The sequence below is a fragment of the Saccopteryx leptura genome, chromosome 2, assembly GCF_036850995.1.
Source record: "Saccopteryx leptura isolate mSacLep1 chromosome 2, mSacLep1_pri_phased_curated, whole genome shotgun sequence".
In the NCBI taxonomy this organism is placed as follows: Eukaryota; Metazoa; Chordata; class Mammalia; order Chiroptera; family Emballonuridae; genus Saccopteryx; species Saccopteryx leptura.
In genome coordinates, this window is record NC_089504.1 from 129,811,975 (window position 1) to 129,831,576 (window position 19,602).

The following is a 19,602-nucleotide window of genomic DNA, read 5'->3' on the forward strand; positions in this document are numbered from 1 at the left end:
TCACAGTTTCTTTGCTGTCTTCCTGAATCCAATGTGGACTTGCGTGGGCTCACCCACTGGCACTACATAAGAAAGGAACATATTCTCTATTGAAATCAGTTTCTGAACTATCCAAAAAAACATAGTTAAAAGCTAATTATTCTACCAAGAAAAATTTAAGAAAGGGATTGTAAGTTTATCCAAGCATGTGTTGGTTGAATGGTTGATCACTATATAGTGATTCCCACTGGAAGTATATAGTTCAGGAAAGAAAAGGTTGTGAAGACCATTTTTGCTCATTTAGATTTACATCACTTAGAATTCTGCCCCCAAATTTAAAATGAGAGAAAGGGACCAAGATAAAATTACATTTTTGTTCTGTGAAAAGTGAAAAAAGACTTATTAACAAGAATGTTATTTCACTAAAGGCTGAATGTGTTTTTTTTGTAGTTTTCTGAAGTGAGAAGTGGGGAGGCAGAGAGACAGACTCCCACATGCGCCTGAGAGGGATCCACCCGGCATGCCCACTAGGGGGAGATGCTCTGCCCACCTGGGGCATTGCTCTGTTGCAATTGGAGCCATCCTCAGTGTCGTGGCCCACGTTGCACTTTGATCACGGATTCGAATTTAGCGAGCCACAGAACACACTAAACTTTCCTCTGTACTGTCCACATCTCGACTGGCATGGCTGAGGGCGGCTCCTCTGTATACACGGTGTTACATCATCATCTGTGCATGCGCACATGCTGCCACACCCTCCTACAGAAACTGGGAGGGTTTTCCTTTTATTTGGTGCAGATTTCCCATTTCTATCATCTTTTGTTGCTTTCCTGTGACCGGTCAAAAGTGCACCATGACTTTACGGACACACTGTATAGATTCCCTAAGCACTATGCTGTACACCTGAAACTAATACAAACAATACTGAACGTAAACTGTAAATGGGGATGAAATGCCTTAAAAATATTATAAAAGGAATAAACGAGGTTTACCCAGGCTTCCCAGAAGAGCAAGGATTCCAATTCCTCTTCAGAGAATTAGCTCCCCCCCCCCCCCCAACACCAGGGCTGCTCTTCCTCCTCCTATTCTGTAAGAACCAGAGCCTGTATTTCCTCCTGAACTCCAATTGTGGTGTCAGTGCCTAACTCCTCAAGTAACACAGAATCCTGGCAAATTAATTGGTAGGTAAACATAGGAGCAGGATACAGAATAAGTAAACATGACCAGGAAATGCCCTCGATAAAATAGAGCTTGCTTCAAATTTCTTAGAGCTTGTTTTCTTTGCCATTAAGCTTATTTTGGGTTTCAAAAAGGTTTTGCTCCGCAGATAATGATGCGTTTGCTGATAATGAACAAGCGAAGTAATTCTAGAAATGCCTAGGGCAAAACTTGAATAATTTCTGTGCAACTGTTGTAGGTTGGTTTTAAAGCTCTGAAAGTCGGTTACACCAGGTGTTCCTCATTTCCACTGCAGGACGTGACCTCCCTCCAGGATTCCTCCCGTCTTCCCTTTCCCCGCCTGCTCCCGTTTCCTTTCCCAAAGGTGTAGGCGGCATTCCTCCCAGAGCTGATTTCTCCACTGGCTTTTCTAGGCTGCCTGGCCCCACGTGACTTCCCCTAACGCCTGTACTGCCTGGAGCTTACAGCGTCCCTATCCCCTCCGTCAGGTACAGACCCTTCCTGCCCCCTTCCTTCCCCCGCCAAGAGATCGGGATCTTAGTGGAGCCTCCCCAGGGCGTCAGGGGAGGGGCTGAGCTCCGGCCAAAGCAGTGGCTAGAGCCTTTGCATCTGATTATCAAAAGACTTGACAGCGGTAGCAGTGGCAGCAGCCGCGCTGGCTCCGCGGGATCATCTCGCGGGCTCAGTTCCGCTCACGCAGGAGTCGAGCGCAGCGGGCGAGGACGGGCCCTGCTGCGGTTGCAACGGCCCAACCGCTCCGGGGCGCGCGGCCTCTCTCCAGGCCCGCCTGCTCCTTGCCTCGCCGTTGCAGAAGTATGACGAGGGCAGGCGGCGGCGACACGGGGCGCGGGAAGCCAGGGCTCGGCACCTGCACCACTCAGCACTAGGCTCCCGGAACCGGGCGGCGCACACTAGCGACCCCACTGCTCGACCGCTGGGCGGCGGCCCCAGCCTGCATGCTCCGCGCTGCGCCTCGCCGGGCCCCAGCCTCCGCCTCCTGCTCGCACCGCTGCTGCCGGGCGCCGCAGTAATATGCTCACTCCCGTGAAATCTGCGGTGGCCAATTTTATGGGCGGCATCATGGCTGGCAGCTCAGGCTCTGAGCACGGCTGCGGCTGCGGAGGCTCGGACCTGCCCCTGCGCTTCCCTTACGGGCGGCGGAGTTCCTGGGGCTCAGGACGAGGAGGAGTGCAGCGCCGACCACATCGCCCGCCCCATCCTCATCCCCAAGGAGACCCGGCGGCTTCCCTGGGCTACTGGCTATGCAGAGTGAGTGCAGCGACGCCGGCGGCTCTCCCGCTTTCCTCCCAGTCCTTCCGCTCACGGTTCCAGACCCCCTCTCTAGTTCCTTGGCCCCAGGGTTCTCTGGCTGCCAGCTTCCTGGCCTCGGCGGGTGGGTACCTCTTAACTTACACTGGCCATTTCTGTCTTCTCCACGCCCCCTTCCCCCATCTCGCATCCCCAAGGACGCGGCGTCTCCAGCCCGGGAATGGGTGGAAGATGGGTGGGTGAAGCGCTGCACCGTGGGAAAGCTAAGGTTGGACAGATCTGTGATTCCAGGGGGCTGGGACACTTGGAGTGCGTAGAACAGTTCTGCTGAAGTTTGAAACACAGCAGGGAAATCTGGTATTTTCGCCCTCCCCGCCCCAAATCTTTGTGCCTCCATATGAAGAGTGTGGGGTAGAGCCTGGAGGAGCGGTCCAGGCGACGAGGTGGGGGAAGGTGTGGCGGAGGGCGGTGTCCGAGTCCGGGAGGCGGCTGCCTTAGCTTGCGTGGTTGCATGTTTCAGGTCTTCTTTCTCCGACTTCAGCCTAATAGCTCATTTGCTTCTTTTGTTAGCAGGTAATAAAACATTTCACGTTCATTAAATGCCAACACAATTTACCCCAGCCGTTCGGGAAGGGGAAACTTATTCCATTGTTTATTGATAGCATTTTGGTAATCAGCTTTGGCGAGTAGGCGAGCGTTTTTGAGTGATTTACTATTTCAAGAACCAATTGATTTTTGTTGAGGACCTGGAGTGGAACTGGGAAAGGAGGGAGGATTTTAATGGCCTCTGTCCCACTCTAAGGGTACTCCTCCATTGACCATTAATGACCATTTTATGAATGGTTGGCTAAGTAATGTTTCTCTGTTTGCATTATGAAACTGGGAACCTCCAAAGGTGGAATTTAGGGAGACCGGCGTTCCAGGGTTAATTGTAACCTGGTAAATGCAAAAATGCACGTGAAACCTTGGGACCTGGCTCACCTGCCCCTTTAAGCTTGAACTCAGTCTGCTCTGTAATCTGGGTCCTCCCTTGTTCTTGCACAGCCTCGCACGCTGATTGGTTTATTGGGAACCAATCAGCTCTTCAGACGCCAGAGCACTTTGATGCTGACCCTGTTCTGGTGGCCTGTATACCCCCGGGCAGACTTGGTTCCAGAAGCTTAGGGTTCCCCTGTGAGAGTTGGTCTGGAAGATTCCCTGCTTAGAGCCTGGAATTCTTTTTTCCTTCCCCGTTCAACATGTAACAGCTTCTATGTGGACTGAAATAGAAAATTGGGGCTAAGAGGGCTGGAGTGTGAGAGAGTGAGGAAGCAGAAGTGAAAGTGCTGGGTGCTAAAACAATAAAAATGAACACGATAAAGGGTAAACGAGGTAGAGAATGTTTGGGTTGAGGGGGTACAAAATAGCTTTGTAACTTGTAGGAGAAAGCCAAAGGAAAAATAAAACACCTGTGTAAGGAAAGACCTAAAGGAAAAACTGCCTGCCAAAACATACCAAGCACTGTTTCTTAACTGGAATAAGAAAACATGTTCAGAAGTCAAGTCAGTTTGGACTCTTTGCTAGACAAAAGGCAGCTTGGAGGCTGTAAAGCCAGAAGCCATGGCCAGGGCCACTATCACAGCAGCCCGGCCCATGCAGGTTCGCATTGGATTCGGACAGTCGGTAAAGGAACAACGGAGCCAAAAACTGATAGGCCATTTTCTTTAATCCTAGCTTGCACCCGGCAGGCAAGTAAAAACATACACTAGGCTCCAAAACCCACTCACATTCAGTGCTCACAAAGCTACTGACTTATCCGAGTTTCCTAGAATCAAAGGTCTCTAGCTCACCAGACTTATTCACCTCTGTTCCCCATCTCCTTCCTTCTCCAGCATCAAACTGCACAAACTGGCATCTCACTCAGCACTCCGCCATCTTGGCTGCTTCTCTTGGCCACATGGCCTCTTTCTGCTCTCTGCTCTGCTCCCTCCTCTAATGATAATCTCAGGAACCAAGAGCCCAAGCTCTGGCTCTGTCCCCATTTTATAGTGTAGCGTCACAACCTCTAATCCAATATACAAAATAGGGAAGTCTCTAATACAAAGTCACTTCTCTGAGGCATGATTGGATTGTACCGCCCCACATCAAAAAGGGTGGGAAAGGCTTAATCCCAAAACCAAGCCCCAGGCTACAAGGATTCTCAACACACATTAATATCACCTGGGTGACAGCCTCACGTGGGCAGCACCTATTTTTAACAAAGTGAGCATAATACATTTTATCTGCCCAACAGAGACATAATCTGTTCTGCAATTTAGAGTCCCTTGTGCCTGGCTGAAACCTGAATGTGTAGGGCGGGGTTGTCACTCCAGTGGGTTTTCCTGGGCAAGGGCACCTGTCTGAGGGGCGGAAAGACAAGCAGGCAAAGGGAGAGAAAGATATGAAAGGGAGGAAAGAAGCTGTTAAGATAGGAAATGTGGAAGGTACTTGGACACAATAAAAGGAGTGCCTCAGATAATCAGGACAGTAAGGGAAAGGGGGAGAACCAGCAGTTTGTGTTGGGGTCCTATGGCAGGCACATGGCATGCCAAGGACTGTAAAGATTATAAAGGAATCTGAAACGAGACATGTAGGAGAGCTAGTACTTACAGGGTGTGAACTTTTCCTAGCTGGACTTTAGTTTCCTCATCTTTAAGAAGCTTATCTTTTCTTAAACCAGGACATGAGAGACATTAAACTGGAAGGTTAAAAAAATCCCACTGTAGAATGTCTAATTTAAAAAATTATAAAAATAGTATACACTTGTTAATTCAAGCAAATACCAGTATACAAATGTAAACCCTTTCTCAGCCTCCCCGAGGTAATGACAAAGTCAATGCTTGGTGCATGTGCACCTTTCTAGGCTTGTTTGGATGCACCTATAAATATGTGTCATGCATTCTTCTTTCTTTGCTGAACAGACCCATTACTAAGTGAGTTATTCAGTCGCATTTCCATAGAACACTATGTCGTGGGCTTTATTCCAAATCAATACATATAGGATTTCCTCATTCATTTAAAACATGTGCTTGGTACTAGGAACAGCTGACATAGTGCTTCTATCTTTCCATGTTAGTATATCGTTTGATTTTTCACAACAACTCTCTAAGGCAGTGATTTTCAACCTTTTTCATTTCATGGCACTCAGAAAGTGACTACTATAATTCTCCGGCACACCAAAAGATAGACTTTTTGCTAATCTGATAAAAAAAATAGGTATAATTTTGATTCATTCATAGTGGTTGGTTACTGCTGTGTTGGCTGTGTCATTTTTATTTTTAATTTGACAATCTAAGGCAAGGGTCCCCAAACTTTTTACACAGGGGGCCAGTTCACTGTCCCTCAGACCATTGGAGGGCCGCCACATACAATGCTTCTCTCACTGACCACCAATGAAACAGGTACCCCTCCCGGAAGTGCTGCAGGGGCAGATAAATGACTTCAGGGGGCCGCATGCAGCCTGTGGGCTGTAGTTTAGGGAAGCCTGCTCTAGAGGTTATCTGTACCTGCAGTGCTAGTAAACCTAGCATACAGTCTTTAATCAAACAGCTAAACTTTTCAGCAGCAATAGGAAGCTTTTAGAAGAAACAGGAAATTCCACCCTGCCCAATGCCAATAAATATTGAATAAATGAAGGTCTTTAGTTTCTGGATCCCCAAGTCTCACATGGATTGCTTAAACTAATTCTCTAATTCTATAATTTATAAAGAGTATCTCTTCCTGAAAAGGAGTAATAGTAAATTGTCGGGAGCCGATCAACGACTGCTGGCTGACAAGGTCACAGCAGGAGAAGACCCACAACTGCTGGCTGACAAGGTCACAGCAGAAGAAGACCCACAACTGCTGGCTGACAAGGTCACAGCAGAAGAAGATCAAAAACTGCTGATTGACAAAGTCACAGCAGAGAAGACCAATGGCTGCGGGTTGACGAAGTCACCCAAAGGAGAGACACAATGATACTTTCCCCTTTGACTTTTTGAATTAATCTGGCCTTATATCCTCCCTTTTCTGGGTGTGTCCTATTATTTATGGCACAGGGATAATAGTACCATGCTTTTCCTGTAGATTCGTAGTAATTTCTTTGAAAATGAGACAGAGGGTGTGAGTTCCACAGAAAAGCCTGTGGGACCCTTGAGCTGGGCTCATAGACATAAGAGGCTGGCTATGATATCCCTCGTAAAGGGTTAAGTCTGTAGGAGAATTCCCTCTTAATCATGTTAGAAAGAATAGATTGTGACTTGTGAATAGGTAGGAGGCAGTGGCTGTGCACAGAGCGCCTTTCGACTTTCACTTAATTCAACATTTTTCCTCCCTAGCCTTTTCATGTGATAGAGTAGAGAAACATTCCTTTCTTCTTGCTTATTTGATCTGCAGATAGTGGTACACTCTGAGAAGAATAGAGTTAGAACTTAACTAGTGTTTAAATATAATAAATAAGTAATATTTGACTAGACAATAGTGTCTTAGATAAGGTATAGTAGAATGGCCCATTGTGTGGCCTAGGATGAGAGCGCAGTCGGCAAGAAAAGAATGTTTTACTAAGAGAATTGTCTTTTGACTAAAGGCAATTGCTAGGCTTTCTCAGTGAGATGTTCTCATGAGATTTATATACTTTCCAAGATTTTTTGATAATGAGAGGAATGTAGGGGAATCCATAGAAGTAATAACAGTTAATGTCTTCTGAAATTATGTTGCTACTAGGCTATCTTGCAAGTGCACTATGTATATCTTTGGGTGAAAGTTACTCTTAATGTTATGTCAATTTCTTTATAGGCAAGCCTTTTAGAATCTTGTGAGAAAAAGTAGGACACTGCATGAACTCAAGGCCATTTACCTGAGCAAGCGGTGGTCCATTGTTAGACCTTAATGATTTCGTCTGCTAATCTCTCTCTGCCCCTTGACTCACAACAGCAGTAAAGTTAGTTAACTATTAGTACTAATACCTTAAAAGCTTTTACTGATGTTGTTATCGCTATTCAAGTTATTTTGTACTTTGAATGACTTGCTACCTGATTTGTAGTTTATAGATATAAATTAACTGTTATCTGGAAACATGTAAACATAGTGAAACAGAAGCAATGATTAATACCATGTAATTGTAACTCAGTGTGTGTGTATAAAAAGGGAGCTATACTAGCATTTGGCAGAGATGCCTGACAGTAAATGCTAACCAGAGAATAAAGAGAAAGAAAAGAATTCGGAGAAAAAAAAAAAAAAAGAATTCGGCTCTCTCACTCGATTCGCGCTGACGCCGTCTCCTCCTGTGGGACCCCTGGATTCCCCCCGGGGCTGGACCCCAGCAGTAAATGGCAATAAATAAACCATTTCTCAATTTTTCTATCGTCTAAAAGGTCATCAACACTAGAGCTCAACTAATTCTTCACTTACCAAGTGATACCAATTCTTTCTCCTCAGGAAAGCTTAGAAAGTAGCTCACTTTCTAGAGAGATAAGCAATCCACTTCTGACTCTGGCCTTGACTCATTAGCATCTTATTCCCACTCTAAGCAACCTTCCTACCAATACTATCCCTTCTCCAGTATCTCCTAGAACAAAGAGAAGATAACTCCTCCTCCCAGTACATCCTATAGCAACAGGCACTATTACTAGTAGCAGCCTTTAATCATAGCCCCAATTCCTACTTGCCTTTCTCTCCCCTTTCCTATTTCAGCCACTTTTGGTTATTCAAGTTACATTTTTGTAGGAAGATAAACTACAATTTCAAGTTTGAGGAAGTGGTTCAGTACTGAAGGAAATGTTTACCTCATGTTCTTTTCTTCAACCATTTCTCAACCCCCTGCATCTGGATTCCTCAGACCAGGGAGTGGAAGAAGAAACAACTAACTTGTTTACCGTCCCCCCAGTCCCCTTCATCCGGTCATCCATTTTTTTCCAACCATTCCCAAACCCCCTTATCTAGTCAATGATATCCTCATCTCTCCCTTCCCATTTTGTGCAGCCATTTGAACTAGTCAATCAAGAAAGAATAAGATTGTACAGTAAACACTCCAGCCAATGGAGCAAGACCCAGTAGCCTAGGGCCAGTGTTAGGGATAAACACAGAATTTGCCCTCTGCCTGTGCGCTGGGCTGGCTGGCTTTCACTAGCGGTAGCACACCCTTCTGCAGAAGGTATTAAAATTGCCTTGTCAAGGTATTTTGTCTCCACGAGCCTTGCTTAATTCCATCTCTAACAATACAACATCTGACAGAGGGAGGCAGCAAAATGACATTTGTAGTTAATTGTAGGTACCAATGCAAGTACCATAATTTCATACATTGTGAGGAGATAGTTTGTTGTCTGGGCTACAGTCAGACTGCTTGGGTTCAAACACAGGTTCTGCTAAGGTGGTATGACTCTGGGGAAAGTCACTTAACCATTCCATGATCTGTATCCTAATCTATAAGACGGAAATGTTACTGCCTATCTTAGAACAGTGATTTTTCAACTGGTGTACCACAAGTATTTTTAAAACAGGGAACTGACCTCTTTTCCCTTAGATCAGGGGTCCCCAAACTACGGCCCGTGGACCACATGCAGCCCCCTGAGGCCATTTATCCGGCCCCCACCGCACTTCCGGAAGGGGCACCTCTTTCATTGGTGGTCAGTGAGAGGAGCACAATGACCATCTCATTAGCCAAAAGCAGGCCCGTAGTTCTCATTGAAATACTGGTCAGTTTGTTGATTTAAATTTACTTGTTCTTTATTTTAAATATTGTATTTGTTCCCGTTTTGTTTTTTTACTTTAAAATAAGATATGTACAGTGTGCATAGGGATTTGTTCATAGTTTTTTTATAGTCTGGCCCTCCAATGGTCTGAGGGACAGTGAACTGACCCCCTGTGTAAAAAGTTTGGGGACCCCTGGTGTAGATTCATAACCTTTAATCCAGTATACAAAATAGGGGAAGTCTCTAATACAAAGTCACTTACCTGAGGCATGATGGGATTGTACCACCCCACATCAAAGAAGGTGGGAAAGGCTTAATCCCAAAACCAAGCCCCAGGCTACAAGGATTCTGCCTGCCCACAGCCCACCCCCAACATATTAATATCACCGGGGTGAAGGCCTCCATGTGGGCAGCGCCATCTTAACAAAGTGAGCATAATACATTTTATCTGCCCAACAATATTGTTCTCAGAGGCGGATTTAATGGCAGGCACACTGGGTGCACGCCCTGGGCCCCAACTTCTGAAGGGCCCCGCAAAACCCCAACTTTACACTCTTTTCTAATGACGCCAAGTTTGGTTTTATATGTGCAATTTTAACTTTAATAGTACATAATATTTTTTACTTATTTAAAAATATAGTTATCATGTATTTTTATTTTCCCTGTCTCTCCCTTTCTCTCTTTTTTAAAGGGCCCAATATTTTCTTCTGTGCCCAGGGACTCAATCGACCTTAATCTACCTCTGATTGTCCTTATCTTTTTTATACCTATTTTTGAATCCCTTTTTCTACTTCTCGTTTATGTCCTTTCCCACTTGTCCTCAATTCCATGATTAAGTATAGCTATAGTGCCCTGTTTTTTAGCCATAATAATAGTTAAGGGTGTTGAACCCTTAATCAACATCAGATATACTCTCTTCTCAACTGGGGAGGCCCTCCTGTAAGTGTTTTATAGGTGTTACTGGTTTTTCCACCAGCTATCTTCAGACAAAGGAACCTTAGCTCCCATTTTACACACACACAAAGAAACAGAGGTCAAGAAAGGTCAGCTTAATTGCCTGAGCTGATGCCACTAGTGATGACAAAGTCCTCATGTGCCCCAGGTTGGCTGGCCTTTGTAGAGGGCATTTCACTTTTCAGACTGCCCTGATGGATGACCTGATCAGAAGGAGCCACCCCTTCCTCTCTGACCCCTCATCACATTGCCACACTCCAGCCTCTGTTCACTCTTTCTGTATCAGAGGTCATTGCTATCATGTGTCTCTTTGACCCCTTAATCATTTTAACATAATCACAATAGCTACCAATTACTGAACCATTACTGTTTTTTAAGTAGCACTAAACACTTTCTGTTACACTCATTTTATCCACAAAACAATATATTTTTGTGAGGAGCAATTAAGCATAGGGAGGTTATAGGAGATTTGCTCAAGGTCAAATGGCTCATAAATTTAGGCCTGTTCCAAAGGCCATAACTTGTTCACTCACCTTTATGTCCAATTCTGATTCTTGTTGCAGAGGCCACCCAGTTTCTTATTACACAGTTGTTCACTGAATGGTTATCCGCTGGATATGTGCGATTCATGACCTATTCACACATATATAAGTAATTCATGACTACACACCTGCAATATTTTTTCTTCTTTTTTATAAAATTTGATTTTGAAAGAGGAAAGGGAAGAACTTTCAAGTTATTTTTAAGCTTAGATTTTATAGAGGTCATATATTATATTTTCCCGTATTATTTCACCCTTCCTCTTAGAAAATAAAATTTTGTTTCCTCTATTTTTTTTTTTTTTTTGAGCATTATGCTTTCAGTTGTTTTATGGAAGAACCTGTGGTTTATATGCTACTAGAACCAAAGGGATATGACAATTGATTTTTCTCCAAGTATGTGGTTCTTGTTAATAATGAATAGTAGGGATGAAGCTATCATTTCACTGAGTCAATTACAACCCTTGACCCACATACAAATTCTGAGTCATGTTAGATCTTTTTTAGGAGCAAGGGAATACATTTTCTTCATAGGAGAAAGGTATTCATTTACAAATGAATATGGAAAAGGGATAAAGCAAGATCTCCCTGAATCTGTCTTCTAAATGAAACAATTTCAAGGAGAGTAAACTAGACTTCCTAAAGATAATTTAAATATTTCACATCATGAAATCAAATCAGTCTTCAAAACTAGCAGGAACAGGAACTTTGGATCAGCTCTAGATCAATAGTACCCTGTAAACATCAGTGGGCCACTGAGCAAGGCCCAATAAAATCAAGTAACAACTTGAGGTTGGAAAGATTCCTAAGATTCAATCTTCATAATACTTTTTGACTTTATATGGAAAAGCACAACCAAGAAACTATTGTACTTAGATCATATTTGTAACATAACCATTTATTCTTAATATCATCCCAGTATTGACAAAAACAGCCTTTCGAAGGTCAAAAGATTTTGGAAAGCATTGTACTTGAACATAAAAATAAAACACCTTGTGATCCAAAGGAGCTAAAAGTGGTATGGAAAATTGTATAATGCATTTTTAATCATTCATTCTAAATCCCATCCTTTATTCTTGTTCCATTCAAATATCTCTTCAAATCAAAGACCACAAGTATTGCCAAAGCATGTGATAGTTTTGAGATGCTGACAAGTACGAACCATTAACCCACATTTTTCTTAAACCTGGAAGCTACATTTCTTAGTTGAAATATTAGATTGCTAAAAATACGAAGATTTCTGCATAAGAAAATGGGTGTAATATATAAATTATGTCCTTATTTATGGAAACATTTTATAGTGAGGAGAAATAACTTATACCATATGGAAAATGTTATGCCAGGTTCTGTTCTTATATACCAATAATTCTGCATAAGAAAATCTTAATTTATGAACAACATAGTGATATAAAACAGGATGCCAGGCCTGCAGTATTTGTATGGCAAAATCTCATAAGAGAAAAATATCTTAATTCCACTGAAATAGTTCAAAAGTAATTGAACCAAAATAAATATCAAAAAGAATTGCACAATAGCCCCACTAGGTATTAAATAAGAACTTCAAAATGAAGAAAGCGTTTGGAATTCTGGGAAGAATACTTTGGTGCCTGATGAAATGGAATATTTGTTTGAAAAAGAAGCATTATAGATCTTAAGGCAATAGAGGAGAATGAGGCTAGCTAATGCTATCTCATTTGAAAGCCATACATCAGGGCTATATCATGAAAATCCCTTCGGCTCTGGCCAGTTGGTCAATGGTAGAGCATTGGCTCAGCATGTGGATGTCCCAGGTTCAATTCCCAGTGAGGGCACACAGATGAAGCAACCATCTGCTTCTCATCCCTCCCCTTTCTCTCTCTCTCTCTCTCTCTCTCTCTCTCTCTCTCTCTCTTTCTTTCTTCTCCTCCCACAGCCATGGCTTGATTAGTTTGAGGGAGTTGGCCTCAGGCACTGATGATGGCTCTGTGGCCTCCACCTCAGGTGCTAAAAAATGGTTTCGGTTACAGTGAAGCTATGACCCCAGATGGGCAGAGCATTACCCTCTAGTGGGCTTGCTGGGAGGGAGGGAGGGAGGGAGGGAGGGAGGGATGGAGGGGGACTTGCTGGGAGGGAGGGAAGGAGAGAGGGAGGGAGGGAGGGAGGAAGGAAGGAAGGAAGGAAGGAAAGGAAAGAAGGAAAGAAGGAAGGAAGGAAAAATATCTCCTCAAGGGCAGCTGAGAAATTATCACTTTGTCATTACATGCCCAGAAATAGCAACTGAATCGCTTTTGTATAGGAATGAAACTATTTACAGAGTATCTTCCCATCACTTATTTGATTCAGCCTTTACAACAACAATGATTGGTGTGCATTATTACCATCTTCATTCTATAGTTAAGGAAACTGAGACACTAAAAGTTAAGTGGCTTGCTGAAGACCACTCACCCAACTAGTAAGTAGAAAGTCTGCATAAGAACCCATGTTTTATGATTCAGGGTCTTCTATTCTTTGTCCATACCATACCAACATTTTCTATTTTGCTTAATTTATGTTACACAAATCAGAGAAGAACTGTCCAAGCCCACAACAGAGATGGCTCTTAGCAAATGTAAAGGACCGTTTGGGGTCAGCATTGCATGGTAGTGAAGACTGTGTATGTGAAATCAGCTTGCTGGAGTTCAAATCCCAGCTGCACTATTTACCACATCTTTGACCTTGGACAAATTATTTAGCCTCTATTCACCTTCAACTCCCTGATCAGTAAAGTGAGGATAATAGCAGTATAACCTTCATAGAATTGTTTATAAAGATTAAATAAGATGATATGTAAAAAGTAGTAATTAGCAAGGTAACTACTACATAGAAGTCAATAAATGTTTGTAGTTATTGGTTGTTTTTATTTTTATAGCTTATGATTTATTATATTTTTCATTGTGTTGTACCCTACATAAAGTAGGTGGTATTTAAATTGGCTTTATTACTATCAATAAACAGATAATACTGTCACAGTTTCTGAAATGTGAGCTTGACTTCTATGTAATTTGTGATTTAAAGAGTCAAAAATGTATGTATAGTATGTATATTAACCAAGAAAGTGAGTGGAAATTAGAATAAATAACACTTTTTTATGTATTAACTTTTAGAGAGAGAGAGAGAGAGAAGCATCCATATGCCATTCCACTTATGCATTCAGTATTCTTGTATGTACCTTGATTGAGATGGAACCCATAATCTTGGCATATTGGGATGACTCTCTAACTAACTGAGCTGCAGGGCCAGGGTGTACAATAATTAACACTTTAATAATGCATATGTACTATAATAATTATTTTATTGCATTAAAAATTATTTACTTATTAGAACGAATTCTTACTATAGGTCAAGATGTCTCAACCTGAGCAGTATTGACATTTGGGCATGTAATTTTTGTTGTGGGGAGCGGTCCTGTGCAGTTTAGGTTGTTTAGCAGCATCCCTGGCTTCTGTCCACTAGATATCAGTAGCATCCCCTCCCTGCCCAACAGTATGACAAACAAAAATATCTTTAGACATTGTCAAATGTCTTCAAAGGGGCAAAATCACACCATTTGGGAACCACTGCTATATGGCAACAAAACTGCATTCTTTTCTCTTTTTTTGTATTTTTTCTTTAGTGAGATGTGGGGAAGTGGGAAGGTCCCACATGCGCCCAACCAGGATCCACCTAGCATGCCCACCAGGGGGCGATGCTCTGCCCATCTGGAGTGTTGCTCTGTTGCAAAAGGAGTCATTCTAGCGCCTGAGGCAGAGGCCATGGAGCCATCCTCAGTGTCCCAGTCAACTTGCTCCAATGGAGCCTTGGCTGCGGGAGGGAAAGAGAGAGATAGAGAAAAAGGAGAGGGGGAAGGGTAGAGAAGCAGATGGGCACTTCTCCTGTGTGCCCTGGCCAGGAATTGAACCAGGGACTTCTACATGCTGAGCCGACACGTGACGGCTAAGCCAACTGGCCAGTGCAAAACTGATTTTTGATTGTGGCAGAATGTGTAAATCCAAATAAGAGCCCACCTCATAGTTTTAAACTTAAAAAATACTTCTTTGGGTGGCATACTTTTAAAAAACATTTGGAGAACTTCTCTATCAGACTGACTTACCTTAAGAATTACTTTTTAAGGCATGTAGAGAACTTGGCACATTATTGAAAAATCACCCAAAATATCCCCTATCTTAGTCACCAAGTGTACAAAGACTTAACTCCAGATGTCTCTTAGCGTTAAAGAAAATACATAAATAAATCTACCTTCAGGAGGAAAGATGTGCCACCATTAGGAAATTTAGAAGAGCTGGCCACCAGCTCTTAACTTCTGCCAAACAGGAGTCTCAACATTTCTGTGCTGTGGCAGCCTTGTTGCAATAAATCTTCAGTCTCCCAAGGTGGCAGCTTTTAAGGGCCATGCTCTTTGAGCTCATAAATGCTAGTCTTTTGCTTGGGTATCAGTTACATTGCTTTCTCTTCATGCTTGGTATGAATGTCCAGCACCCTGGAAGTTCAAAATATAAGCCATAGGAATGCTCGTAAGTGGTATATGACTTAGTGAGTCCCTCCCTTTTCAGTTTTTAGTGGAGGTCGTAGATAAAAGATCAGATGAATGGAAGAAAAATGGGTCATAATGTCAGACCCCCTGCCCAAGTCTGCAGGTCCTATAATCCTTTGCTCTTTAATTTTGGAGGTATAGATTTCTGGGGTAGTACACTCTATTTTTAAATCACAAACTTTGCTAAAGATCAATTTCTTATGAAATTATTAGGTATATTCATTTACTTTTTTCTACACCTTTTCCCAAGGGCCTTGAGCAGTCTTTCTGTTTTCCTCTCTTTCCACCCCGCCTCCCTCCATACCTCTCCCAGCCTCCCCCAAATCTTTCTCCACCTTTCAGTGCACCCACACTCAGCAGTGAAGACTTTCCTCTGTCCACAGTGTTGCTTAAACAGTGTATCTGGGCACAGAAAAGAGATGAATAGATGGGGGTGGGGCAGGATTAACCATGCTCTGCAATTCTGATGCTAAAGATTAAACAGCTATTCCCTTCAATTTACTTTAACATTTGAAAGGAGAAGACTATGAGAATTGTGATTATTTATGAAAAGCTATGCCTGCTCTCTCTGTTTTTGTCCATTTGTTTTCATTTCGGTTAGTTTTGAACATTGAATCTTTTTTTTTTTTTTTTTTTCAGTGTAACCATATTTCAGTTTCTGATACAACTATGTGCCTTCAGAGTTGGCAGGATTTTGAAATGGAGGATATATCAATTATTTAGGCATTGTTGCCTCCAGTTACTAACCCTGATTTACTGGCTAAAATGCCACGAAGTGTGGAGTCTCCCTTCTCCATGGGTTAAGATGGGGCGGTGCGGTTGGGTGGGCCAGGGGTCTGCTGCGGGTCTCTCCTGCGAACGCCTGTGCCGTCAGCCAGAAGGGCCGGAAAGCTGGTCTCTGCCTCCCAAGGCCTCTCACCTTGGTCTGCAGATCTCAGGGTTCTGGGGAATCAGAAGGGAAGCTGACCAGGCCTCTTGACAGCCAGGCTTGGAAGTCACACATCATCACTTCTACCACCACATTCTTTCCTCAAAGCAAAGCAGGAGCTAGCCTGATGCAGGGGTGATGAACAGACTCCACTCTTGATGCAAGAAGCAAGAAATCATAGTGCCCTTATTTACTCCAGCCCTGAAGGCTGTGTTACTGAAGCCTGGTCGCCAGACTGAGGGGAGTTTCTTTCCACTCTTAACAGCTTGTCTAAGTCACTGGGGATTCTCCTCCTGAGGCTGCATGGGAAGATCAAAAGCCCCTGGGCCCATCCCAAAATAGTTTTCTTGTTAATATTTGAAATAGGTAACTTTTAAAAAGCGGAGGAAAACCAATTTAATTTGTTTCATAACTACTAACCAGTTGTTTGTGCTGAAATACCAGCTTGTGTGGTGGGAGATCTTGTACTCTTTACTTCCCTTTCATCCTGTCTTGAGAATATTTCCTTTAGATCTTCCTGCAATTTAGGATTTATTGGGGTTGATAGACTCCAGGAGTATGTTTTGCTCACAGTGACTGAGTGAACCACAGACCTAGAAGGACGTGTCCAGCACCCCTGGGACAGACCCGTACAGCTCTCTTGCTTTCTCCCTTCCACTTACTTCTCTCCTTCCCTCCCTCCTAGTCTTCCTGTCTCCCCTCTCCCTCTGCTGCCCCTTTCCCATCTCTTTTCTGTCCTCTTCCTTCTCCTCTTCTCTATGTCTCCATCCCTCTCCATCCATTTAATTTTAGAAATAAAAAAATGAAATGAAGTTCAACAAGATCTATAGATTTCCCGTGGGCTCCTGCTGGCCTCAAGCCTTTAGACTGCTGGTCGAATATGGTTCCCACTACATTATGGTCCTTTTAATTTTGTTCACCTTAACTTTATTAAAGTGTCCCTTAATATTTACTAGGTAAATTAGGAAAGTAATCAAAAAGCACCAGTGTAATGACAGGAGACATCGTGTTTGATACTAAGGTGGTCAGAGTAGGTAATTTTGATACATTAGAGCCAATTAAGTATCACAGATCTTGGAGACTGGTTGTCAGAAGGGCTGACAAGTAGCCAGGGTGCAACCTGGAGGAGCCAGACCCCCAAGCGGTTGGTTAGGCTGGGGCAGCAGAGAATGGTCATGTGACCCAGAGGAAGGAGGGGAGAATGTCAGAGATGGGCTCCTTCTTGCTCTGTGGGGGTGGCTGGAACTATACTAGAGCTGCAATGGTGGAAACCACAGCAGGCTACTGAAGGTGACTTGCGTGTTGTGCTGGCAGCCCTGCTGTGCTTCGCTCCCACTGGTGCTCTCGCCTGGCTGTGCCATTAGCCGCTGCATGAGCTTTTAGGTGACCGTACACCTGGGAGGCTCATCCTCCACAATTTCCTCATTTCAGGCTCCAGCCAAGCGCAGCAGATGCTGTTGTTACCTATTCTATCGAATAAAGTTAGAAGCAGAGAGAAAGAAATCTGTCAATATTGTTTTTCTGCTGGAACCGAAATAAAAACTGTGTGGTATATTGTCCAGTAGCAACTTGTGTGTCAGAGCCCCATTTTGTGTAGCATGCTTGTTAAAGATAAGAATCTGCCTCTATATTTCTTCACATAATGACCTTCTTTCTGCTGTGGATGGGGTACAGTTCTAGCCATTCAGATTTCTTGATTTAGATTTGTGCTGTTTCTTGCATTTGCAAACCCTCTGACCATGCCATATGCTGGAATCACTTCTATTTTTCTCATACACTCGCAGTGTTTGTTATATGACCTAAATCTAGCTGTGAAAAACTCTGAAATTTTTCATATAAATAAGCAAATGTTTAGCAAGTTTTTTTTTTTTTTTTTTTCATTTTTCTGAAGCTGGAAACGGAGAGACAGTCAGACAGACTCCCGCATGCTCCCGACCGGGATCCACCCAGCACGCCCACCAGGGATGACGCTCTGCCCACCAGGGGGTGTTTAGCAAGTATTTTTAAACCCTTTGCCTTAAGGAATACCATTAATAAGGTTCATTTGCATTTGTAAAGTAAGTACAGCTGGTGAGAGAATGCCTTGTTGAATAAATGTATGACTCAACACCAGAATCAGAAGAGAATGGCTTTTGAATTTAAAGCACACACAAAGAAACAGTGCCTGTGCTAACGACAAACTACATGGTGATAAATTAAACAAACAAAAAGGCTCTTTTGGGATACAGAACATACCTGGGAGTGGGGAGGAAGGGAGAACAAAGTCTGAAGCATATGCTGACCACTGGACTTGCATGCAATTGTATCAAAGCTTTCTTCCGGCCCGAATCTCAAACTGATGAGTCTGCAAAGTCCCCTTAGATCTATCTGCTCAATGCATCTCACTACTGTGCTCTGATTAGCTCAGCTAGGTCCCATGTGAATTTCCTTCACAGGACTGGATAAGAAGAGCAAACCCCAAGGGTAACCCCAAATACAGGTTTCTTTATAAATGTATGGCATATGACAATCTATTGCCATTGTCACTTGGTTTCTTGATTTTCTTTGTTTATTTGTTGTTGTTTTGGATCAATAACTACCCACAGGTTTGTATGAAAGGAATGCAAGCTGGGGTGACTTTCGTTCTATGCAATTTTTCACCTCCCTGCTGTGTCCTCTGCCTGTAAAGAGCAGGGCTAAGTGAGCAGAGTTCCCTCTTGTTACTGATGAAGGACCTTTACTGAGATTGGATCCGTTGCTTGAATATAGATTATTTAGGGATGCTGAGTTTTTTATTATGCTATCCTTTGAGACTAAGTTCAGGTTGAATAGAGGATCAATATACAAAAGATGCAACCTCAGTAGGTCACAGTGACAGAACTCTAAACTTTATCAGGAGCCAGGATTGCCTTTTGACCCAGCTATCCCACTTTTAGGAATATACCCTAAGAACACCATAGAACTATTCCAAAAGGAGAAATGCACCCCCATGTTTATGGCAACATTGTTCACAATGGCGAAGATCTGGAAACAGCCCAAGTGTCCGTCAGAGGACAAGTGGATTAAAAAGCTTTGGTACATAAATACTATGGAATACTACTCAGCCATAAGAAATGATGACATCGGGTCATTTACAACAACATGGATGGACCTTGATAACATTATACGGAGTGAAATAAGTAGATCAGAAAAAACTAAGAACTATATGAATCCATACATAGATGGGACATAAAAATGAGACTCAGAGACATGGACAAGAATGTGATGGTAACGGGGGTGGGGGGTGGGGGAGAGATGGGGCGAGGAAGGAGAAGTAGGGGGTAGTGGTAGGGGAGGGACACAAAGAAAACCAGATAGAAGGTGACGGAAGACAATTTGACTTTGGGTGAGGGGTATGCAGCATAATCAAATGTCAAAATAATCTGGAGATGTTTTCTCTGAACATATGTACCCTGATTTATCAATGTCACTGCATTAAATTTTTTTTTTAATTTTTTATTTTATTTTATTCATTTTTAGAGAAGAGAGAGACAGAGAGAA

General features: G+C 43.0%; 1 protein-coding gene across 1 annotated transcript in view; it reads left to right on the forward strand.

Moving 5' to 3' along the window:
- The first annotated feature begins 1,842 nt into the window (after window positions 1-1,842).
- LOC136394893 (receptor-type tyrosine-protein phosphatase S-like) overlaps window positions 1,843-19,602 on the forward strand; it is a 44,790-nt gene continuing 27,030 nt past the window's right edge. The window contains 1 exon segment of the mRNA XM_066368718.1: window positions 1,843-2,427. Coding sequence (XP_066224815.1) covers window positions 2,191-2,427 — 237 coding nt within the window. The 5' untranslated portion in view covers window positions 1,843-2,190.